At 36.8% G+C, this 24,698-nt stretch overlaps 2 protein-coding genes across 8 annotated transcripts; both read right to left on the bottom strand.

Annotated features, from left to right (window-relative positions):
- Window positions 1-1,054: 1,054 nt before the first annotated feature.
- LOC113711637 (small ribosomal subunit protein mS80 (rPPR6)-like) lies at window positions 1,055-3,329 on the bottom strand. Its single transcript, XM_027234794.2, has one exon. The coding sequence runs from the start codon at window positions 3,177-3,179 to the stop codon at window positions 1,260-1,262; it is 1,920 nt and encodes a 639-aa protein (XP_027090595.1). The 5' UTR covers window positions 3,180-3,329; the 3' UTR covers window positions 1,055-1,259.
- Window positions 3,330-5,811: 2,482 nt separating this feature from the next.
- Window positions 5,812-16,714, bottom strand: LOC113712507 (ubinuclein-1). Of its 7 annotated transcripts, XM_027235979.2 has the most exons (14): window positions 16,144-16,714; window positions 15,981-16,070; window positions 15,801-15,896; window positions 15,630-15,706; window positions 14,773-15,137; window positions 14,564-14,679; window positions 11,347-11,446; window positions 11,140-11,249; window positions 10,922-11,008; window positions 8,978-9,103; window positions 8,656-8,793; window positions 8,481-8,528; window positions 8,004-8,105; window positions 5,812-6,583 (listed from the first exon to the last, which is right to left on the bottom strand). In XM_027235979.2, the coding sequence occupies exons 1-14, from the start codon at window positions 16,567-16,569 to the stop codon at window positions 6,104-6,106; spliced, it is 2,361 nt and encodes a 786-aa protein (XP_027091780.1). In that variant the 5' UTR covers window positions 16,570-16,714; the 3' UTR covers window positions 5,812-6,103. The 7 variants fall into 7 exon arrangements, with proteins under 7 accessions (XP_027091780.1, XP_027091775.1, XP_027091777.1 ...); XM_027235974.2 differs by having other exon boundaries at window positions 14,564-15,137; XM_027235976.2 differs by having other exon boundaries at window positions 10,922-11,005; window positions 14,564-15,137.
- Between the last annotated feature and the right edge of the window lie 7,984 nt (window positions 16,715-24,698).

Here is a 24,698-nt window from a genome sequence, read left to right as displayed (position 1 = left end):
TTTGCCAATGCCCTCAGCCCTCTCTCTCTCTCTCTTTTTGGCTTTATGCGCTTGATTGATAAACTTTTTCTTTTTAGGACTTTTATGAGCATGGTTGTCTCTACTTTTTCTCATTTAGCATTTTTCTTTAGAGGAAATCAGACAATAGTAGTATTAGTACTGTGTGGTAGAGCAATAAAACAAGGAGGATATATACTTTACATTTCATTGTACAAGTATCTTCTTAAGAAGAACAAATTATATATGTACTTGCTGTGTGATTCAAATCTAGCAACAACATGGCCTTGGTTACCCCTTTATTCAAGCTAGTGTTTGAGCCACATCCTACCCTAACATGTGTGCAGTTAATAAAAAAAAATTATATTTATCTAATTTATCTCTTTATAATTTTTTTTTTATTGGTTAAGTTCTTTTATAGTGTAGATATTTACACGGAAAGATGATGGAAGTTGAGCAGATTAGACGGGAGTTGGAAGTTAGTGTGGGAAAGTGAATAGCCTCAGCAAATAAACGATTCAAATAGGTCTCTCCTAATTGTGGGGAAGTTTTTTGTTTTTTTTTTAATAAATTGGGATAACTTTATTTACCCTTGTCATTAAGTGTAGATTAGAAATTTTAAAAAATGACACGGTATGTTTACACCACACAGTGATGCTTAGGCATTGTATATAATATAGATATTTTTTATTTGAACTTCAGATTTAACGGTTTTTTGTTTTTGTTTGCGTTTTTAATTTGTCTTTGTCTTTGTCGTATTTGTAGTATTTAAAATTGACTTTGCTTATGACGTGTATATTCTTAACGTATCCCGCTATCCGCTGTAAGAGATGACGTTTTCTCGGTTGTTATTAAAAAAAAGGACCACTTTAGTCATATTTGATATTTCCTTGTCAAACTTCCTTTCTTTTATGTTTCTTTTTCCCTTTATATTTCTTGCTACCTCTTATGACGAAATTTCTGATGGCAAAAGAAAATGGGATTTTTGACAGGCCCGTAACAATTCTGGTAACAACTAACAAAGAGCAACTGAAAGCCCAATCTTGCAACTCAGATGGATCTCAGCAAATTTCTATCTTTACTTCAAAAAATTTACTAAGAGGTAATGACCGTGCAGGATTGCAAAAGATTTACCTGCAGTACATCTTTCTTTATCAATCATTGTGAGTTCAGAAAAAAGAAAGGAAAAAGATGATATGATGAACAAAATGGAAGTATCTCTGAAACATGGCTACATGGAGCTGCAATTACATGGAGCTAACTTAGGCAGCAGTAGGTACATCTTGGCTTGCTAGTCCTTCCTCTTCTAACTCCTTAACCGCCCTAACAAGACTTCTTGTTTTCCCATTTAGATGCAATCCATTCTCCCCCATCTTTTCCAGTAGCTTCTCTGCTGTTCTCCAATCTAAGGCTTTCATGCAAAGAGATCTAATTAGTTTATTATACTCATCAGCATTCGGCTGAACGCCGTAGTTCTTCATTTCTCCAATCAAGTCTAAAGCCTTGTCAAATTGTTCAAGCTTGCAGTACCCCCGGATGAGAGTATGATAAGTAGCAGGGCTAAGCTTTGAATGCTTCTTTTTGGCTTCATCCAAGACTTTGCAAGCCTCCTCCATTGCACCCCCCACTACATAACCACTCATAATGACAGTATACGTGTAAACGTCAGGTTTTAGACCCCTTTCCTCCATCATTTTCAATGTGTCTATAGCCTCTTGCATTTCTCCAGACTTGGAAAGGCCAGTGATGATTGTATTGAAGATCGTATACCCAGGAGGTGGACCTGCTTCGATCATCCTATTGAGTAACTTCTTTGCACCTTCAAAATCTTTAATCCTACATAAACCCCCAGTGACAGATGAAAATGGTTTAATAGCATGCTTGAGTTCTTCTCCAGAGATATCATCTAACATCTTTAAAGCCAGATAAACATTTTCTTTCTCTTCATGTGCTGCACCTTCTTCTGCTTGAGAATGTGAATCAGTTTCGCCCTTCAGTCTTTCCACTTCCACTCCCTTTTGTTTCTCATTTTCACAAAGTGAGCTTATCAAAGAATTTACAGAAGACTGGGGGGGATATACTTTCCCCTCCTTTGCCCACAAGTAAACAGCATGGGCATCCTTGAGCTTCTTACCTTTGCACAAATGAGACACAATCTTCCCAACTTTCTCACTATCTGGCAGTCTACCTGCATTTAGCATCTTCTCACTAACAGAGCATGCCCAATCAAAGATCCTCCTCCTACAAAGAGCATCAATAGTAAAATAATATGTGTCTGCATCTGGTACACAACCAAAATCCTCAAACTTGTTAAAAACCTCAAAGGCAGCTTTCCCCTTACCTAACCTTGAAAACATGGATAACAACTCATTCAGAGTTTCTGTACTTAATACTCCAATATCCTTTCCTCCTACCTCCTTTACCAGATCCCACAAAGCATAAGCATCCCTAGTCTTAACTTCATTGCTGATTGCTCTAACAAGCATATCTATAGCTGCTTTTGTAATTGAAAACTGACCATTCTTTAGAACCCACTTGAAAAAACCAATCAAATTTTCACCCGGAACAAACGGAGTTTCAAGCACTTTCACCACCAATTCTTCGTTCAAAACCAACCCCATTTCCTCAAGACTAGATTCTAAAGACTTCGCATCGCCACTACTCTGAAGCAAAGACAATAAATCCTCCAATTTCTGCACCATATCCTCTATTTTCTCAGTTTTTCCAGCGTTACCATCTCCACAATCCAAAACGCCACCTTCATCATCATCATCATTTCCAGCCGAAGACCCAACCAAATTATCAGCTAAATCACCAGTTTTTTCACTCTCAAAAACAAATTCAGGAAAAACCTCACCTGGGTTATCAACCAAATCCCATCTTGGGTTAGATTCTACAAAACTAAATCCAGGGTTTTCATCAAAACCATCAATGACCGGTTTCTCAGACTGAGAATCCTCATTTTCAAGATATGGGTTCGAAGAAAAAAACCTTGCTGATGGATAATACGGTACTTTCACACAAACGGATGAAGTAAATCGATTCCATTGAAACAGAGCTAAATCAGGGAGCGGTGGACTCTGATTATGAGATCGGGTTACCTGAGTACTATAAGGGTTTTGTATTGTACGGAATTTTGGAGTTCCTCGAAGAAAAGCTGCTTTCCTCGCCAATCTCCACATTTCCTTTCCTTTGTGATGATCGGAGGGAATGGTGGATCCGTGGTGGCGGAAATAGGAAGAGCAGCGGTTGCTAAAACCCTAGACTGGAAGGGTTTTGATTTTGGGCTATGGGCTCATTTTTCACTTTAGGATAATTTCAGAAACATCTCTGGAGATTTCTGACAATTTCACTATCGTCCTCTGAAGTTTTGAAAATATCACTTACCTCCTTTATAGACCATAAGTCATTTGGAGTTCAATGTTTATCTCATCGATGGTCAACTAACTTTACTATCCTTACAACTTAGGAAATACTACGTATTTATATGGAGAGAAACAATTTAGTCACTTGTACTAAATTAACCATGATTTTGAATATAAAAAAATTTTGAAAATCTTGAATACTAAATTTTTTTAATGATAATTATTAACATTTTAAAATTATTTTTCTATATTTTAGTAGTTCTTGTAATTTCTTTCTCCTAAGAAGAGATTAAAATTCCTATTTAAATATTATTATTTCATAATTTTTTCATAAGAATAACAAGATGAATATGAAAATACACAAAAAGAGGGTAAAGTATTAAAATATGTTTACAATTCGACTTTATTAAGTTATGGATAAAATGTAACTGCACATAATCTATTCTTTCCTTTCTTTTCCAAAATATTTGGTGTTTGTTTTCTTTTCTTTGTATAAGTAATCCAAACAAGATGGTTAGAAAAAAAATTTTCTACTTTGATTTATTTGCTTTTTCATTAAAATCATACCTTTTTATTAATCCAAACATTGCTTGAGAGTTGATTTTTTATAATTACAAATGATGGAAATTTCTTGTTAATCATGTGAAATAATAGACCCCGAAAGTTAAAGAAATAATTCAAAAAAACATAACATATTTTAGCATATTCTATATTTTTTATCATTAGCTATCTATATTTTTTATCATTAGCCATCTATTGTGATGTTTTTTTCATAAAAAGGCCATACTTTGTCTTCTTCAATTCCTTTTCAAAATCTTTCAAATTCTAATACTAATAGCTATTGGATGTTTAGGTTAGAAAAAAAAAGATTGGAAATGTTAAGTTATGAAAGAAAAGAAAAGAAGAGATTTTAATATTGTTTGGGAATTAAGGTAGGAAAAGAGATGATTTTGGATATATATATGTCAATAAAAATTTATTCAGTACACATTTGAGGACAAAATTGACATTTAAAAAAATTTTATTAGGCATTCTTAGCTTTTCCGATGCTTTCCACCCACATTTAGACGAAAAACTTTGATAACCATAACAGTAGGAGCTCATCGGTGCAAATCAGACGCTTCCAATCCTTTTATGCCCCTCAAAAACTTCCAAATGCTAGAAAGAGTGTCTCTTTCCTTTCTAGTTTCTCATTTTATTCTCAAGAAAATATCATAAGATGAAATTGTTTTCCTTTCTTTTATTTCTTTTTCTCTTTCTTCTCTCTTTCATCCTGCCCAATAGAAATTCCATTTCAACGAAAATTTTTGTTTTGAGTTTGTAATTGCATATTTCTGGGTGAAGGTTTAAAAATATCAAAAACTAATTTTGATTTTTTGTATGATGACACGTGTCACAAATTTCAATTGATGATTATTAATCAGGTCACAATTTCATCTTAAGATATTTTCTTGGGAATAAAATGAGAAACTAGAAAGGAAAGAGGAAAATCCAAAATTAAAAGAATTGAAAGGCTAAAAAATTGTATTTTAGGAAAGTGATTTGAATATTTTTTTAATCATTTGAGGAGAAGATAGATCTCTGCAATTCCTCTTTTTTAATTTTAATCATTAAGGTGAAGATTTTTGTGGGAAAGATGAAGAATTAAATAAAGCAGAAAGAGAAAAAGAAATAAAAGAAAGGAAAACAAGGTAAATGAAAAGTCAAAATAATGCAAGGGCAATTTTGTCCTAAAGGGGGTTAAGTGAGCAAAATTAAAGATTAGGGGGTAAACTGAGAAATGTGGTATTCTTTAAGGGGATAAAATGTGATTAACCCTAAAAATAATTTATGAGATGCTAGAAAACTCGATAACAGCTAATGATATTAGGTAACAAGCTTCTGACTCTCGGAAATTGCTATGAGAGTTAAAACTTTGATTTTTGTTTGAGGAATTTGGTGTGAATCTTATTTAGCATTTCATTTTGACATTTCACTTCATTACTCTATTTCTCGGAGGTAATTAAACTAGTATTTTTATGATAAATTCAGAAAGGGCCTCCTGAATTATTTGGTGTGAATAAATGTATAAACCTTAGCTCTAGTGCTATATTTAGAAGGGAACCAAACTAATTGTCACGGCAATTTTAGGAGGCAATCTAAAAACAGCTTAATTTCGTTTTCAATATCAGATGCAAGGTTTTGGTTTTTCTTAAAGAGACAAGTGTTATCAATACAGAAATGACTGAAGATCCTTCTCCAATCATTGATGAACATTATAATCTCACAATGAGTATGAAAACGACAAATACCAAATGCACTTGGAACGCTTTGAAACTTAAACTTGATCCCATCCGGTAATCAAATTAGTCTTAGTCAAGCCTAATATATTTCAGAGTTGTATGGCTCATATTCCATGCTCTTCTGCTGTCTATGATTAGAACAAAAAAAAGATAGAAAAATCTGAAAGTTTATCAAAGAGTTCTGCATTACGGAACTCTTTCCTACATTTTCTTTCCTGCATTTCCTGGTCCATATTTTCCACCGAAGAACTGCATTATCCAGAATGCATCATATTCACAGACCACTAGTAACTCTTGTGAAAAGCTACAAAACAATATCAGGATCATAATCAAATGAACCACTGTATAAGGACTAATACCAAAAGAAAAACGGGGTGAGGGTGAAAAAGAAATCAAAGATTGTATTACTGGTAAGTACATCCAACTAGAATGCGGCTCTCTAGTTTATATGACATCCTACTATCCAAAATGCTGTTCGAAGTTCGTAGGAGCAGTTGGATGAGGGTTTGACTTTGGGAGAGATCCAGCAACCTGCACCTTATGAGATTTATTTTTGTCATCTCCCTGAACAGAAAGCAACTTCTCTGGTCGAAACTGAGCTGCATCTCCCAACTCCGTTTCTGGTTTCCTTTTTATTTTCTTCGACTGTAAAATTTCAGACGCAATTGCATCAGGATGTGCGCTAGCACTTCCCTTTATTTTCTCTTGCTTTGGACGGTCCACATTAGAACCATTTAAGAAGTTAACTGGCATTCTTACAGCAGCACCAGCCACCGTATTGCTGGAGGCAGGCCTATTTACTAAAACTGTCCCATGATCGCTGGAATCAGCAACCGACTTTTCTTGTATATATACTGGCTGAGCAACAGTATGCACTTCCATTCGGGCAGCCTCAGTTTTCCGAGCCAACATCTTCTTCCTCTTAATTTTCTCTGGATCCTATCCATGAAGAGTTTAATTTAAAGCCAGTAAGCACAACAACCATCCAAACAAAGTGTTTTGAGAAATGAAAGCCACAACTTGGGAAACGATAACTCAATCAACAGAACAGCCTAGCTAAAATGTGCACAGCACGTGCACCTGTGTATTGTGGGTCGAGGGTAGCAGTGGGAAAAAGCTTTCAATTTACAAGCACATTCTTCTTTAATCAAGATTAACTCAAACCAAGGCATACAAGTTCCATTACACAATATTCATTCATCTCAAATTGGACGTGTAGCACCTCATCATAGGTTTTGCCAATGCATCATCTAAACAGTTACAGATTGGATAAAATCTAAGTGATCAATTGGGTAGGGAAATGGGATATCGGTCCGAGGAATTCAGACTGCAGGTTTACAACTCTTTAACATATTTGTATTTTAATTATACCTGTTCAATTGCTTAACTATTTCTTTTGAATTAGCCTAATTACATCCATGGTCCTATTAGCTAAACTTGCATGGAATCATTCTATAACCATTTACCAATAAGACTCCATTCACTTATAAACAATCATTCTATTATCCACTGACCATTGATAGACAAACCCCCCCCCCCCTTTTCCCCGGGGGCTCCCCAACAAAAGGGGGAAAAGGTAGAAAAACTAGACTTGAAAGAAAGAAGCCCATAGTTGTCATTCCAAAAGTCAAGAAACAAGATGCAGTAAAATTATGAGTGATATTTTCATTATGCAGTGATTTTCTTATAGGCTGAGGAGGATGATTGTGTGGGTGCATAGCTGGGCTGTTGAATTGAAACACATTCCAGTAAAAAGCAGAATGGAGAGCCATAAAGTCGGATCAATTTCAGTGATAAAAAGGTTCTATGTGTGTCATAACTCCCCAATTTTTATCACACTACACTCACTCCTACATTTATCAGAATTTAGTTCTAAATTTATCGACGAAATTTGACCACAAAAACAAAAGTGCACAAAGCTGAAAGGCAGAACTGTCCTGTAGTGACATATATGGAGATCCAATTATCATTTGGAAATGGTATTTCCTAAACTTCAGCCTCATGAAATATGTTCAAATGCTGAAGAAGAAAGACAAGCAAAATAACCAAGGATGAATTCCAGGTTTCTTGAAGCCTGATCCTCTCATATAAATAAATCCTTCAATTTAACAAACTTGGGACCTCAGGGAAACTAACTCCACTCAGACTATACTATGTCCACACACATGCTACTAGATTAGAGGAGCTAATAGGTGAATTTTTAGATAGCCAAGTCACTAAGTCTACAACCACGTAGGAGAAGCAAATCCATGTCTGGATAAGCATAAATGAAGCTTAAAGAGGAAAAGGAAATATGAAAGAGTACATAACTTCGAGGTGGTTAGGAAAGATACAAAAGAAACAAAGGGTATATTGATACCTTATGACGACCGTATAAAGCTCTTCTCCTATCTTTAGCTCTATATATGGCACGTTTGATACCATGATTATCCATAAATCCACTTGGCCATAGTGCAGTTAACTGCATCATAACAAAAAGTCCGATGTAGGAAGCATTATGTAAGGAATATAATGTAGTGCCCACAGACTAGGAGACAAAAAGTAACAACAGAAACTTATTCTTGAGATAGTAGTCATTTGTGATACAGAATATCTAGTGCTTCATGGCAACGGCATCCATTTTAGGATAACTTCTTTCGGAAATCAACATAAACTGAAAGCAGTGACAACAGGCAATAAACACCATTGAGATTTTCAAGAATCTTTTTTTTTTTTTGGGGGTGTTAAGATAAACACAATGCTCGGCCTTGGCCTCATATTCTCAAATAATGCACCATGCAGTAATAGAATCCACCGGTGATTCAAAATTAAGTAACACCATTGACATGCCAATTACCTCAGCGTACAATTTTCTGACTTGTGGACCGGCATCTTCTTCTAAGCCCTGCAACCGCAGATTAAAAAAAAAAAGCCTAACTTAATTAAGCCACAAAACAAATAAATCAGATAATAAATAAGAAGGTAAAAAGAATCATAGCAAAATAAACAAGGACATCTTAAGAAATTCATACTTCTATATAAAGATCATAAAGGTCACAAATTTTATCTTCCAGTGCATCATCCAGGCTATATTTCCTCTTAAATGCTTCTTTCTCCTCAGCACTAATTTCTTGGAAATCATCAGAAGTTCCAGCTTGTTGCTCAGCTGCCTGGAAGACAGATAGCAAAATTTAAGCTGCCCGATGACCCTTCATGAGCATCAGAACTATCAGACTAAACAATGTCTACAAGAAAGTTTACTTGCACTATTTCGAAAGACACTGAATCACCCTCATGCAACAGAAAAGTTGGGCAAACAGATTAGTAACACAGCACACTTCATGAAAAGAATACCTTGGACTTCATGAAAGGAATCCGCATCTTAATCATCTCTGCAACTTCCTTCTTCACCAGCTGCACCCTATTGTCTTTCTCTTGCTTTGCTGATAATCCCATACTAACCATGATCTTTAAATTTCTCTGCAGCAAAATAACAAGCAGTAATAATCAACACTTGCTCCAGACTAGTAACCATTTATTTATAAATGATAAGAGTTCAAGAGATGCACTCAAAATAATAAACTTCATAGAAAAATATCACATTGCTTTTGCCCTCTCCAAGACGTTCACCATTCCAATCACATCTCTCTCACAATTAAGCAGCTTTCTTCTTAACTACATAAGCAGAAATGTCTATTCCCTAATCCATAATCACCAAAAATTAACTTAATAATTACAAAAGCAAATAGACATGATACACAAGCAATTCTGTACGAGGACTCTTCCAATTATATGAGTTGTGAAACGCTAAAGTTTCATTAGCAACACAGTCCTTGGACACTACACACAGGCATAAGTAGTTCAGTTGAGCACTTAACTATGCCACTAAAAATACGCACAAAGCGACGGCACATGCAAAAAACTATCACGAGTACAAAATCCAGAAAGGTCCTCTTATCAAACCATTGATTGTTCAACTCTTGAGTAAATTAAATCACCCAACTTTAACAATAGGGGAATCAGGCAAAACTTCCCAATTTATTCCCCATAAAGCAACAAGAATTTGCAAGAGAAGCAAATGCAAACCCCAAAATTGGCAATTTAGCGTTTGCGAGAGAAATTGTCGAAGGAAGTATATTAACAATTCACCATCAATCACTGTCTCAGCATTAACTAAATTGCTTTCCCAGTTACTTCAGAATTAGCATGTCATGACAATTAACTAGTAGATTACTATGGAAGATTCTTAGGTCTTATAATCCTTTTCAGGCTGGGAAAAATAATTCTCAGCACAAAATTCTATTTGGAGACATTTTCCAATATTTAAATGCACACACAGTTAAAGGGTCAATTCTTATTCAATTTATGACTATTATTTAGCATTCTATCAACTAAAAATAGGATCTAAAGCTGTTAAGATCAATTTCAGAAATGTATGAATTAGCATTCTGTTCTTGGATAGTGCAATGCTCTTCAGTTAGACACGTAAGCTTTGTATCATAATATTCTAGGCTATTCCAGTCTTTTTCTGCACATTTCCTACCCTTCAGGATTTTCTAAATTACAACTATTCAATGTTCCTCCAAAATAATCTCTTTCTTCTTTTCCTGAATCAGTCATTCTACATCTAGTTTCTAATAGAATCTAGGCAGTCTTGCGCCAGCCAAATGTGTCAAAAATCAACCCTAGCCTCAAGGCTAACATTAATATAAGACTTCTCACAAACTGTACCAACTAGTTAGTCTATAAACAGAGGTCCAGGTAACAAGGGATCTCAGTTTTTTCAACTGTTGTTGACCATCTAAGCTTGCTACTGGGACATGTTATAACAAATAGTGTCCATTACAAGAGATGCAATCAGCCATAAAACAACTTATATAGCTACTTTCTTGTTTTAACCAAAGAAAGAAAGGTTAATCCTAAAAACATGTGGATTGTCTGCTAGTATAATTCAAGTTTATTGTTCAGATATGTATGCCTAATACCACCTAAACCAGCAAGTTCACCAAAATAAATTCCCCTCTTGGGGCAGGGGGTGCCAGAAACGATTAATATCCCAAAAGATACTTCAATGCTGGAATGGAACAGATACTAGTATAGTTAACTAAAGATTTTGGTTTTGCTTGAGATGTTTCCAGTGCTGAAAGTTCAGCTTTCAAAAGTGCTTTTAGTTCAGAATTACAAAAGCACTTAAATCAAAACTTAACCCATAATAGGCAGTTAAATACACAGCCACACAGAAGGAAACTAAAAAGAACATAATGTACTCATGATAATCTAGTGTCACAGAAAATTTACCTTTAGTGTCCTAAGCTGAATTAAATGGCCAACAATACTCATCAAACGGTTAACCAGCTCTTTGGATATTTTTCCATGGCTCGCCTGCTGCAAACAGACAAATATGAAGGTACAATGCTAATTGTGGTTGATGGACACATAAGAGTGCAGATGGCAAAAATTATAATTGTAGCCAGCCTCTTTAATATGTACACAGTATGCTAAATCATAGTTAATACCGCTAATCTGGCAACTTTAGCAAGCTTCTGCTTTATTTCAGGTGGCAATCTCCTTTTGACTCCCTGAGATGAATTATCTGCATCCTGAGCCTCTGCTGTGGGGGGTCTAGCTGTTACAAGGGAAAAAGAAAAAAAAACTTAACTTGTATATAGAATTTCTATTCATGTTTGTAGATTAAAAAAAATGCAAAAAATAGGCCACTATACATTCTGCGACCATCTTCTCCAAGTCCCTAATAGCCTTCTCAAGCAATGTACTTTTAGGTCTAGCACTGGAACCTTCCCTCTTCTGCATGTACGAAACTCTCTGCGAAGGTTTACAAAGAATCAACATTTAATAAAATACAAAAAGACCATAAAATACAATTACGAAATCAACAGTCTCAAAACTGCATGCAGCAGGGAGCAAAAATTAATTTGGACTTCAGGATACATAAACAGATGCAAATAACTGCTCATATTAGACCAATTTGTGCAGAAATATTGTTAAAAGCCAACATAGAACATTGAGAGGTACAGCCATATACATGCTTCTAATTCAGAAAAGAATAATATATAACAGAAATAAACAAGATATTACTACTCCAGAGAACTGATATGCTAAAGGTACTAATCATTCAACTGAAAAAGGAGAACTGCAGTGCAAAATAGCAACATTATCAAAAGTATGCCGAGTTTTAGCTTTTTGCACTTTTTCCGCATTGCTTCTTATAATGACCAAATATCTGCTTTTTCGTCGGTTAATGATAATTCACTCTGTTGAGATCATAAATATTGCATAACAAGACAAAAGTTTATCATGTACCCTTCCAGCTCTTCTTAATGCCTCCATTCTATGGTCTAGAGCTGACTCTATATTCTTGGTTTATTTTAAGAAAACAGATCATGCTAATACACTTGCAACCATCACTAATCATTTATTACATGATAATGCATCCTCATCTTTACAGAATAAAATTATCTGTAAGAGTAAGGTTCCTTGCAAGGCTAGCCCAATCACTTTAATGTGTACATGAATAAAGTTAATACTCTCCCAGCCCCATTCTTTTGTCACATCCAAAATCTTAGGGCTTGTCTGGGGACATCTAGATACTCCCCACATCTCTTTGGTCTATCTAGCTCACAAATAGGAGCACCTTAAAATTGTCCGTGATACTTATGGAATATGCAGACAAGAGAGATATGCCATAACCTGTAATGCGTACATGAATAAAGTTAATACTCTCCCCATCACATTCTTTTGTCGCATCCAAAATCTCACAGCTTGTCTGGGGACATCCAGATACTCCCTACATCTCTTTGGTCTATCTAGCCCACCAATAGGAGCAGCTTAAAATTTTCCGCGATACTTATGGAATCTGCAGGCAAGAGAGCTATGCCATTCCCTTTTTTAAAAAAAGCCCCACTAAGCCTCTCTTGGCCGAATCCGTTATTGGTTGTCTGAAAGAATTCTCCGCCTTTAAGTTGTCGGGAAAAAAAACTATAAGTAGAAAGTGAAAATAATGTTTAAAGTTACCAAATTTTATATAAACTTCACTTCGTTTTCCATGAGTCTAATGTGTCAAAGACATTAAACATAGGTACTTTTGAAGTACTTTGACAAAATTTAAGTCACAATAGTGAAATCAAACTATGTGCATAGCTGGAAAATAGGGTGCTGGTGCAATTTAAAATAGTCCTAATTTTCTTTCAGGATCTTTATCATCATATGCTTTTATTTACTTTTTTACATCGAACACTCTATTTATTTTCTTAAATTCCTTACTTCATACAGCAAAACAATGAAAAGGGATGGAGAGAGTGACAGAAAAATGACAAGCCTGGTGCCGTAAAAGGCACTAATCCAAATGAACTTGTTGGGTGCATCCAAGACAACAATACTTAGCCTATCTCATCATGACAAGAATGGTTTTAGCTCTCATTTAGCTCAGAAGACTATCACTGTGCACCTTCCAAGGTAATGTTAAGGAGATTTCGAGTACTATTGGCAAGAAAACTTGAGATCTGCGTCAATATGATCGATTTCCATCTTTGGTCCTTTTCTAAATGCAAAAGATATATTAGCAACCAGGAATGAGTTTATGCCAGTAAAGCAACATTAAGAGGGAGATTCTCATTTCCTCAGTAGCCACTAATAGCTGGAGTGTTGGCCAACCAAACCAGTGGACTATAACATAAATATTCCTTTTTCGGGAGAGTTACTCATCGTCCAATTTGTTTTACTTCCAACCTAACTTTAGAATAAAATTCATCATTCAGTTTAGACCACAAAGCCTAAGCTCAAGCCCAAACCATTCTGTCCACAACTAGATGAAACAAGCCTTGATTGTAGCAGAAACACTGAATTAAATTCTCAAAACATGACTAAGTTTTTCCAAACTTAAAAGCCCAAGTAACAGCTCTGAGATAGCAAATAGTATAAAGCGAGACTGATAAGCTGTCAAGATTTCTTTCCTTTCAGTTATTCTTTTCTCCTTTCTGCATCCACATTAATAGAAAAACAAATTTTTCCAGCGATTGTATTTGGAAACCTCTTAATGGGGAATCACACGTTCCTTTCTCTTCTGTGCTTTCTTCAATTTTGGTTTTTTGTGTATGTGGTGGTCTGCCTCTGCCATTAGGAACTGCTTAGGACTAACTGACCACTAACTTAATTCTATTGTAGACCCCAATCACTGAAATCAAATAGCTTCCTTTATGAAGCTAGAGCAAGGCCCAATTGAAAATGAAGTTCACGCTATCCAACACATTCACGACTTATATGTATAGTTTACACGATTGCTTGCTTGCTTGCAAGTATAAATGGAAATGGAAGCACTTATATCCCCATTAGAATTTCTTCACTTGTTGGCTGTATCAAAGATATAAAGTACAATAAACTCTACATTAAGGCAAACTGAAAAACCTCCAATCATGAAGTTCAAAACTTCACTGATCTTAAAGAAGAGAAATTTCAAAAGCAACACCACAAACAGTCAGAAATTCCATTGACGACAAACTTATATGTTAACTCTTGGAAGAAATAAATGCATAACCTTCAAGCAAAGACCTGAGTGAGCAGGCTATTGCATATAGCAACTGATATTTCATGAATCTTAATTTGAGTAACTTACCATGAAATTTTCCTTGGTGATTACGTACTTATTTATGGTGGAAGTCCACACCATATCCCTTTTTTAAAATTCTTTTTTTACTTATTACCTATTAATTTTCCCTGATAGCACAATTAACACAGAATTACATAGTGCTTTGAAAATAAAACCAATCAATAATCATCACTGTTAAGAAAAGCTTTGGAGTACAAATAATAAATGATAACTCATAAGCATCATTCCCAATCTACAAGTCAGAGCAAACACTTACTATACATTGAACAATTAAACATATTCCATGAACTTTTACCGTTATGTATGTGATAACTCACCACATTCTGCATGGAGTTCTTACTATCAGCAACACCAACTTCAGACCTTTCACGAATACCACTTTTTTCTTTCTGCGGAATAGATTGATCCAGCGCAGCATTGTTTAAAGCTTTACCTGGCAGAGGTTTACTTTGAGAATAGGAAGTTTTCTCCTGTGATCTTTGATTTGAAGTATCAGAATATTCACAACCCTCTTTCATTTGATTACCCTGATTGTTGGCCAGGTGAGTTCCAAGCTTCTGTTGTTCAGAAACCTTTCCCAGCGTCACAGCATCTCCATTCATTACTCCTAATGGAGGTTGTTCTCCAGAATCATGAGATCTCTTTTTTGAAGAAACTTCCAAAGCGTTCACCTGATTCTGAAATTTTAGATCCTCACCGTGCACATTAGGTAGAGCTATAACGGTAGGAAGACCAGATGCATTCCTCCCAAACATTGGCACTGGTTTTCCAGCCTTCTTTCCAGCTTTTAGATGTTTACCAGGATTAAGAGCATCATCACTGCCATCAAGACCTTTTCCATCTTTTCTTCTCCTTTTCTTCGGCTGCTCATTTGGCAACATGCTTGGTTCACTACTAGCACAAGTGGCATAAGGATGGCCAAGTGTGATTAAAAGAAATCCAGGGAATTGTAAAACCAAAATCTAAAAAATCCAAATTAAAATGACAAATGCAAATGTATTTATTCTAAAAGCACATTTTCATATCACAGTGGATAGCAAATAAATATAACAAAAAAATATAGTGCAACCAAAACATGGGAAAACAAGACAAATAAGTGTCCAAATATCTGACCAAATCCAAATCAGAAAAGTCATACACCAATGTATGGTCAAAACCCCAGCATAACAGTAACAAAACATTTATCCCATCAACACGGAATAAACATAGATAACTTTGAACGCAAAACCAATTAATGTAAACTGAGATAATCTGGAATTTGAGCACAAACACAAGCAATAAAAGAAGAAAGATTCCAGCTGAGATGTTAGCACCACCATCACTCATGTCCTCCTTGCATTAACAATATACCAAAAATAGAAGCTTTTGGGGGAAATAACTCACACTCTCTCCAACTTTCCCCGGTTGACAAAAAAACCATCATGTTTTATTGCTGAATTATCAACCTGAAAGTATTCATCCTGCACCATAGCAATCCAACAAATCGTATCAATCAGTTTACTTGCCGAATTTGAATTTGATATCAAAAGGTTATCAATAGATGCCGTAACTAACCAACTCAGTATCATCTATGAAAGAATCTTCAGTATCATACTCATCGTCATCCGGCACAACATCGTTCAGATCCTCCTCATCACTACTAGCCCTCCCCTAAAAACTCAGAATTGTTTAATTTACCACATTTCATCAATAAAAAAATATTAACTTTAACCCAAAAAAAATAACAATGCATACCACGTATAACCGTTCAATTCTTTCAATTACTGTATTCAACCGATTGGGCGGTTGCGGTGCATCTGTCTCTCCCTTTTCCCCAACTTGCCCCTGCCCAACGCAATTACATCAACTAAACCAACTGTAATTAACCCAAGCTCAGAGGGCAAAACTGTAAACTCACCCCAGAAAAACTGACCGGAGCCAACCGGGGGTCCATGGAAGGAGGATGAGGAGGAGGAGGAGGACCAGGAATATTATCATGATTGTTGACCTGAGTCGAAAAAGACGAAGGAGCAGCCGGGTCCGGGCCGGGCCCGGGCCCATTTGGCTTCGAAGCCGAGGCAGAAGCTCCAGCTGCAGTACTACTAGAACCCATCGCGGCGGCGGCTGCGGCAGCGCCGTGGCCGTGGGCGTTGGCGTCCTTGAGAAGCTTCTTCCATGAAACGATTGTCGTTTCGCCGGGCCTTAATTCTACTCTAAACCTCAGCCGTTCACCGCCGACCTCAACCGACGTCGTGCCACTCCTCCCACCACCTCCACCACCACCGCCCGATTCACTTCCTCCGGCTCCGCCGGCGCTGCCACCCCCTCCGCCTACTTCGTCCATTGCAATTCAATTGAAAAATTGGAATCACTTGGGCTCCAAAAAATTTGACATGAATTAATTCTAAACCCTAAAAAATTGAAAAATATTTTTTGAGTGTGTGTGTCTCGCGGGGGAGGGGAACGGAATTTTCTTTCTTTTTCTTTTTTCAATTTGCGTTTTTAATTTTCTTTTTTGGCTTTTTTTGGGAATTTGGGGGTTTTGAAAAAAATTTGGGGAAACGGGACGGGGGGGAAGAATCGCGTTTACTTTCACCGCTTCAAAGATACGTGTGGTATTTTGGCGTTTAACTGAGGTTTGCTGCTTTGCATTTCGGAAGAGGCTGCCCCCACACCCACAGCAGAGGAGTGACGAGGAGACTAGGCCTTGTTTGGGAGTTGGGAGAGTTAAGGAAAGGAAACGAGTGGATCACTTGAGAATACATGTGTGATTAGAGCACGTCCAACTCGGATTTGGTCTTGTTATGTCGGTTTGGATATGGTTGTTCTTGGTGTTTGTCTAATGGCTGGCTAGTTTGGGAGTTTAGGATAGATAAGAAAAGAAAAGAAATGCTAAGTCATGAAAGCTTAGGATAGAAAGGAAGAGAAGAGAAATGTTAAGTCAAGAAAGAAAAGAAAAGAAGAGATTTTGATGTTATTTTGAAATTTCTAAGGAAAACAAAAGTAGATTGATTTTGGATATATATCTCAAAAAAATTTTATTCGATAGTTTTGTGAGGATAAAATCGACAATTTGAGATCCCACAAAATGGGTTCGTTTCTTTTCTTTTCCGTCTCACTTGAAAGTTCCAAACATAAGGAAACTTAACTTTCTATACCTTTCTTTTGGTTTTGTTGGAATCTCACTCCCAAATGCACTATAAAACTTTATCATAACTTATTGTAATTTTTTGAAAAAAAATATTTATATTTGTTTAGAATACTCAAAATATACTCTAGTTTCCAAAACCCATTCACCCATCACCCAGCACTGACAACTTTTCGATATCTACCATCAGTATCTTATTTAATGTACTTTTTTTTCTGTCACCCATCACCGACAACTTCTAATATCTACTATCAATACCCTATTTAATGTACTCTTTTTTACGTCACCTATCACTAACAACTTTCGCTATTTACCATCGGTATCCTATTTAAATGTACTCTCTTTTTTTTTTTTGTGTTTCTATAAAACTTGCAGATGTTTTAGAATGCTAATGTATACTAGACTTTAGACTCGTGCTATACATGGATTAAGATTTCAAATCAAAATAATAAAATTATTGTTATTAGAAAATAGTTATTTGAAAAGAAAAGGCTGAAAAGCTAAAAATGGTATTAGTTTTACTACCAATCTATATAAAAATGTATTATTCTAAATGAATGTAAAGGACAAAAATTTTTCACTCATGGAAAGTATGTAATGACATACTCATCACTAGGAAAAACTTTAGAATTTCTTTTAATTGTCACGTACTCTTGCACTTGCCTATAAAATTTTATCCTATCCTAAAAAAATTCCTTTTTTTCATCATATTGTACCCTAAGAATTTAGTATATTTTTAATTACACATGATTCAATGAATACAAAAAAATAATAATAAATTGTAGCTATGGTATTACATAATATTTTGTTAAAATAACTACATTTTTTTAAAAAAAAAGAAAAAAGAAAAACCAAAAATAAATAGAAAAACACCCAAATAAGATAACAACATATATTACAAAAGATTTAAAAGATACGCCAAACATATACATTTTCACCTTTCTCCTCATATCTTATGCTATAACAATATATTTATCACTACTATCTCCCTTCTTTTGCTATATTCTCCTAACTCTCTAACCTTACCCTTGCCCTTGTCCATCTCCTTTTACCCACTCTGTTAGGATTTGAGGCAATAATCATCCAATTTGAATGGGATCTGGCGAGGGAAAGAGATGTCCGGAAGCAAATTGGGAGGTAAGGAGAAAAAGAGAGAGGAAGAGAGAGAGAGAAAAGAATGAGCAAGAGAGGGAAGCAACTAATTCTGTTATTTCTTGTCTGATCTGTACACAAGTGGGTCCCATCTTTATTACATTCATCCGACTCAGCCATTAGCCGTCCTACCCAAATCAATTGCTATTAAATGGAACGACATCGTTTCATGCTCTCAATTTCTGACCCGATTTCCCAATTTCTAATCCAATTACCCGCTCCTAACAATTCCTTCCCCCATAAAAACAGACTTGTCCTCAAGTCTGGAACTCAGGAAACTGGTTTTCAATGAATGACTTATCTTCCCACGAAGCTTCATCATAGCCCAAGTGATTCCACTTGATCAAGAATTGGATGACAGTCCTTCCTTCACGCAAGATAGCCCTTCGCTTAAGTATAGCCTCTGGTCTCAATGGACATTGATCACAGTCGTCTAGTTCTAGTAACTTAGGGGAGCTGTATTGCAGCGGTCCCAGCTTCTTTTTAAGAAGAGAAACATGGAACACATGGTGAATTCTCGCATCTGCTGGTAGTTTAAGCTTGTAGGCCATTGCTCCAACCTTCTCCTCAACCTGGAATGGTCTGTAATACTTGGCAGCCAATTTGAGACATTTCCTTACTGCTACAGTTTGCTGCCTATAAGGTTGTAGTTTCAAGAACACCCAATCTCCTTCCGAAAAACTCCTCTCAGTCCCGTGCTGATCCGCATAGTGCTTCATACGCTGTTGAGCCTTCACAAGATGTTCCTTGATGCAACTTGAAATCCTGCTTCTCTCTTGGACCATAGCAAACACTGTAGGTACCACTAAGTCCAGATATGGACCTAGTGGCAATGGTGCAGGTTTGTATCCAAACAAAGCTTCAAAAGGGGTCATATTCAAGCTAGAATGGAAAGTGGAATTGTACCACCATTCTACAAGTGGTAGCCACTTACTCCACTGTGAGGGTTGTTCACCAGTCATGCATCTCAGATAACTCTCTACACACTGGTTTAACCTTTCACTCTGGCCGTCAGTTTGAGGGTGATAAGCTGATGAATAGTGAAGATGCACTCCCACTAGTTTGAAAAGCTCCTTCCAGAATACACTGGTGAACACTTTGTCTCTATCAGTAATGATAGACTCTGGCAGTCCATGCATCTTGTAGATATGGTCTAGGAAAATCTGAGCGACTGTCTTAGCTGTGAAGGGATGAGTAAGCCTGATAAAGTGTCCAAACTTGGTGAATCTGTCTATCACTACCAGGACAGTATCATACCCTTGTGACTTAGGCAGTTTCTCAATAAAGTCCATAGTAATGTGGAGCCATGCTTGTTTAGGAATAGGAATAGTTGTAGCAATCCGGAATAAGAAACATGCTCAGCTTTATTCTTCTGGCAAGTATCACAGTTCTGCACATATGCAATCACTGCCTGCTTTATTCCAGCCCAATAGAATAAGGATTTGAGCTTCTGCCAGCAGTTCCTCTGACCTGAGTGCCCCCCCAAGGCAGAGTCATGCAAGGTCTGGATCAGTTGGCTCCTAATGTTGTTGGCTCCCCCTACATAAATCTTCCCCTGATACTTCAGAATTCCATCCAGCAGGCTGTACTCAGCGTGTGCATTGGGGTCTAGAACTAGTTGGCTCATGATATCTTGGCATTGCAAGTCTCCTTCATAGCTCTTCTGCAACTCCTCCATCCAATCAGGTTTAACAGATGTGATGGCTAAGCAGAACCCCAGTTCTTTTGAGTGTGCAGGTTCATGCCTCCTGGATAAGGCATCCGCTACCAAATTCTCAGCTTCCTTCTTATATTCTATCTTATAGTCCAACTCCAAGAGTTTAGTCATCCACTTGTGTTGAATAGTAGTGTTAAGCTTCTGATCCAAGAGATACTTCAGTGACTGATGATTAGCCCTTATAATGAAATGATTTCCCACAAGATAATGTCTCCATTTTGTGACAGCCATTACCAGAGCTAAGAGCTCTTTTTCGTATACTGAGAGTCCCAAGTTTTTTACTGAAAGTGCCTTACTCAGGAAGGCAATGGAGTGTCCTTCTTGCATTAAGACAGCTCCAATCCCTCCCCCACTAGCATCTGTCTCCACCACAAAAGGCTTTGTAAAATCTGGTAACTGGAGAACTGGAGCTGAGCACATCAATCTTTTTAAGTGTTCGAATGCATCCTGAGCTTGATTGTTCCATTTGAAGTTATCCTTCCTGAGTAACTCAGTGAGTGGTTTACACACCAGACCATAGTGTTGAATAAACCTCCTATAGTACCCTGTAAGACCCAGAAAACCCCTCAACTCCTTAACTGACTGAGGCACAGGCCACTGCAGAATGCTACTAACTTTTGAACAGTCCATGCTAACACCCTTATCTGTGATAGTATGCCCTAAGTAGTCAACCCTTTTCTGAGCAAATGCACACTTAGATCTCTTCACATAAAGTTGATGTTTCCTCAGAACCTCGAAAACAACTCTCAAGTGTTGAATATGAGTATCCATGGTAGGGCTATACACCAGAATATCATCAAAGAAGACCAATACAAACCTCCTCAAATAGGGTTGAAATATCTGATTCATCAATGATTGAAAGGTTGCTGGTGCATTAGTGAGCCCAAAGGGCATGACCAAGAATTCAAAGTGCCCACAGTGAGTCTGAAAAGCTGTCTTGAATGTGTCATGAGGCTTAACCCTGATCTGATGGTACCCTGCTGTGAGATTCAATTTTGTTTTGTACACAGACCCAACTAACTCATCCAGTAGTTCATCCACGTTGGGGATTGGAAACCTGTCATTGATGGTCATTTCATTCAACTTCCTATAATCCACACAAAAATGCCAAGTCCCTTCTTTCTTCTTAATCAGCAGCACAGGGGAAGCAAAATGGTTGTTGCTGTACTTAATTATTCCTTTTTGAAGCATTTCTGCAACCTGTTTCTCTATTTCCTCCTTGTGACGGTGGGGGTACCTGTAAGGCTTCAATTTGAAAGGTTGTGCCTCATTTGAGGAGGATCTCATGATCCATACTTCTGTGAGGAGGCAAGGAGCTTGGAGTCTGGAACACATCATCATAATCCTGAAGCACTTCCATGACTTCCTGGGAAATAACTGCTGCTTCTTCTTCCATCTCTTTCTTACAGTTCAATGCCATGCACATCTGTCTTTTATACTCTATGAAGGTTCTCAGATCCCTTCCTCTGATTAAATCCATATCACAATCCTCTGCTTGTCCATGCAAGTGAATTTCATTTCCTTCACTGTGTAAGGATATCCTGAGTTGTTGGAAGTCAAACGTGATAGGACTAAAATGCGTCATTCAGTCCACCCCCAAAATTATGTCTCATCCTTCGAACTCCATCACCTTCAAATCAAATCTGAAACTATGTTGGTTAATTTTCCAGTGCACATTAGGACAGATACCATTGCTGGTCACAGTGGTTCCATTTCCCATTTTGACAGAAAATGGCTGCTCAACCTGTCTGTAAGCAATATCCACCCCAATTACCATCTCACTGTTGATGTAACTATCTGAACTACCAGTGTCTACCAGAATAAAAACTTTCTCCCCATCTAGATTGCCTGCCAATGTAATTGTTTTCCTTCTCAGGGATTCAGACAATGCATGTAGGGACAGCTCCATAGTTTGCCCTGGATTCCCTGTCTGTTCATCCTGCTCACCCACAACATCTTCAAAAACTGCATCCTCTTCATCCTCCAATGTCATACAGTTTACATACCCTAGTTTACGCTGGTGGCCTACACCATATTTTTCCCCACACTTGAAGCACAGTCCCCTACTTCTTCTAAACTGCAGCTCCTGTGCTGAAATCCTCTTCATGTCCATAGCATCCTCCTGCACCTTATTACTGTACCTAGAGGCCTTAAGAGCATTACTGACAGGGACCTTGTAAGTGTTGCTGTCTACCACTGATGTATTTCCCCTTGAAAATCCAAACCTACCCTCTCCAGATTGTTTAGAGTTCTTATTCTACACTTTGAGTGAGTACTCCTGCCACTGAGACAGCTCGAAAGCTTCAGTCAAAGTAGCAGGCTTCAGCATTCGAAGCATAGGTTTGATCTCCTCCTTTAAGCCACTAATGAAGCTAGAAATGAAGTAGCTCTCATCTAAATTCCTATTCTTAATTAACATCAATGGTTTCAATTCTTCGAACTGCTCTTGATATTCCTTCACACTACCTACCTGTTGCAGCTTGTTAAATTCCTCTACTATATCCTTGCAAATACTGTCTGTGAATCGTTTGCATAACAGATCTCCAAATTCTGTCCAACTCAATCCAGGCCTCTCAAGTTTAATGCCTTGAAACCACTTATCCGCCCTTCCATCTAAGTACATTTCTATGATTTCAACCTTCTGGTTATCCAGAATTTGATAATTCATGAAGTATTTATCACACTTGCGCAACCATTCCCTAGGATTTTCTCCACTAAACAGTTGCAAATCTATCTTAGGAGGATTAGGAAGTTGGTACTTACTTCAATCTCTTCTGCAGGCATTCTGTTGATCTCCTTCAGGTTGTAATCTCTGATGAGATGGCGGCGTAGGGAGAATTGGCCCCTGATCCATCATAATTCTTTCTCCTTTGTCCGTGGCCTTGTCCTGCGCAGTAGTCATCCTGGATAGCAGTGCATTGAATTTCTGATCCAGTGACTTGCTGAAGTTCTGTTCCATTCCCGACAGCATATTCTCCATCCGCTTGTTGTTTTCTTCCAATTCCATTGTTAAGTTGTTCTTAAGCTGTTGCTGTTCTGATTGATGTGAAAGTAGAGATTCCATCAGTTCTTGGAGCTTGATTTCCTGCCTCTTCACTTGTTTCTCCAATGTCCTGAATCTCGTACCTTCTGCCATGGATTTGCTCTCGCTCCAAGGATCTAAGACTCTGATACCAATTGTTAGGATCTGAGGCAATAATCATGCAATTTGAATGGGATCTGGCGAGGGAAAGAGATGTCCAGAAGGAAATGGGGAGGTAAGGAGAAAAAGAGAGAGGAAGAGAGAGAGAGAGAGAGAAAAGAATGAGCAAGAGAGGGAAGCAACTAATTCTGTTATTTCTTGTCTGATCTGTACACAAGTGGGTCCCCACCTTTATTACATTCATCCGACTCAGCCATTAGCCGCCCTACCCAAATCAATTGCTATTAAATGGAACGACATCGTTTCATGCCCTCAATTTCTGACCCGATTTCCCAATTCCTAACCCAATTACCCGCTCCTAACACACTCTTGTCCCTGTCCCTATCCTTGTTGCACCTCTCGTGGTTGCACTTGCGTGGCCCATTATCATTGTAATATCTATACTTTATCTTATATTTTCTATATGTATAACACTAATAATGATTTAACTAATAATTCTTTTAATTTTTAGTAAAAAAAATTTGAATGTGAAATAATATTAAAAATTGTTTTGATTTTTGAATTCATTTCTCTATATTTGATACTACATAATATTTAAACTAATTGCTGTCGTTTCTTTATAAATAACATACATTATATGAAAAAAATTAAATAAACTAATAGAAGAAATAACAATTTTACCATAATAAATTGATAATAACAATTCATCATTTTCTCATAACAAAATATCATGTTATTCAATTCATACCATAGATAGATATATATTATGCTATATTAGATTATAAGTGGGAGGACCCACTCCCAGTGTCATCTCCTTCATTCTCCTTTCGTGACCCTATTTTCTTCTTATCCAACAACCCTATTTTCTTTATTCTTAAAATCCTTCCTCTTCCTTTCACCACGCAAACATCACAACGCCTCTCTTTCACTCAATAATTTCATCTCCTTCCCACTCTCATAGCCCTATATATTCCTTCTTTTAGCATACTTCCTCCATTCTTCCACCTCTCAACTTTATTTTTCTCGATTCATAACCTATTTCAACACCATCTAAAAGGTTTTAGCCAAATCTAATGTTAGAATTCTGATAAGTAAGATTAGTGTAAAATCTCATAAAATTTTGCATCTTTGAAATTTTTCTATAAATATCCATTGAAAAAAATTTTAAAATTCCTAAAATATTATTGAAACGAACCATCTAAATACATCCTTATTTTTTTAGGTTCATCTCAGTAGAATATATTTACTATATAGCTCACCTTCAAATAATTTTACTATATAGCTCACTTTTAAATATTTTATGTCACACATATA

This window comes from Coffea arabica, chromosome 10e (genome assembly GCF_036785885.1).
Source record: "Coffea arabica cultivar ET-39 chromosome 10e, Coffea Arabica ET-39 HiFi, whole genome shotgun sequence".
In the NCBI taxonomy this organism is placed as follows: domain Eukaryota; kingdom Viridiplantae; phylum Streptophyta; class Magnoliopsida; order Gentianales; family Rubiaceae; genus Coffea; species Coffea arabica.
The sequence above is the reverse complement of the archived record's forward strand: the minus strand, read 5'-3'. Positions and strand labels throughout refer to the sequence as shown.

What these genes read in the sequence shown, in the direction of transcription:
- LOC113711637 (XM_027234794.2), bottom strand. Translation starts at nt 3,179, where the DNA reads ATGTGGAGATTGGCGAGGAAAGCAGCTTTTCTTCGAGGAACTCCAAAA.
- LOC113712507 (XM_027235974.2), bottom strand. Translation starts at nt 16,569, where the DNA reads ATGGACGAAGTAGGCGGAGGGGGTGGCAGCGCCGGCGGAGCCGGAGGA. An exon ending in TCATAGATGATACTGAGTTG is followed by an intron (nt 15,707 to 15,800) that starts GTTAGTTACGGC and finishes GCTATGGTGCAG; the next exon opens with GATGAATACTTTCAGGTTGA. An exon ending in TTCAGCTTAGGACACTAAAG is followed by an intron (nt 9,104 to 10,921) that starts GTAAATTTTCTG and finishes ATTTTGCTGCAG; the next exon opens with AGAAATTTAAAGATCATGGT.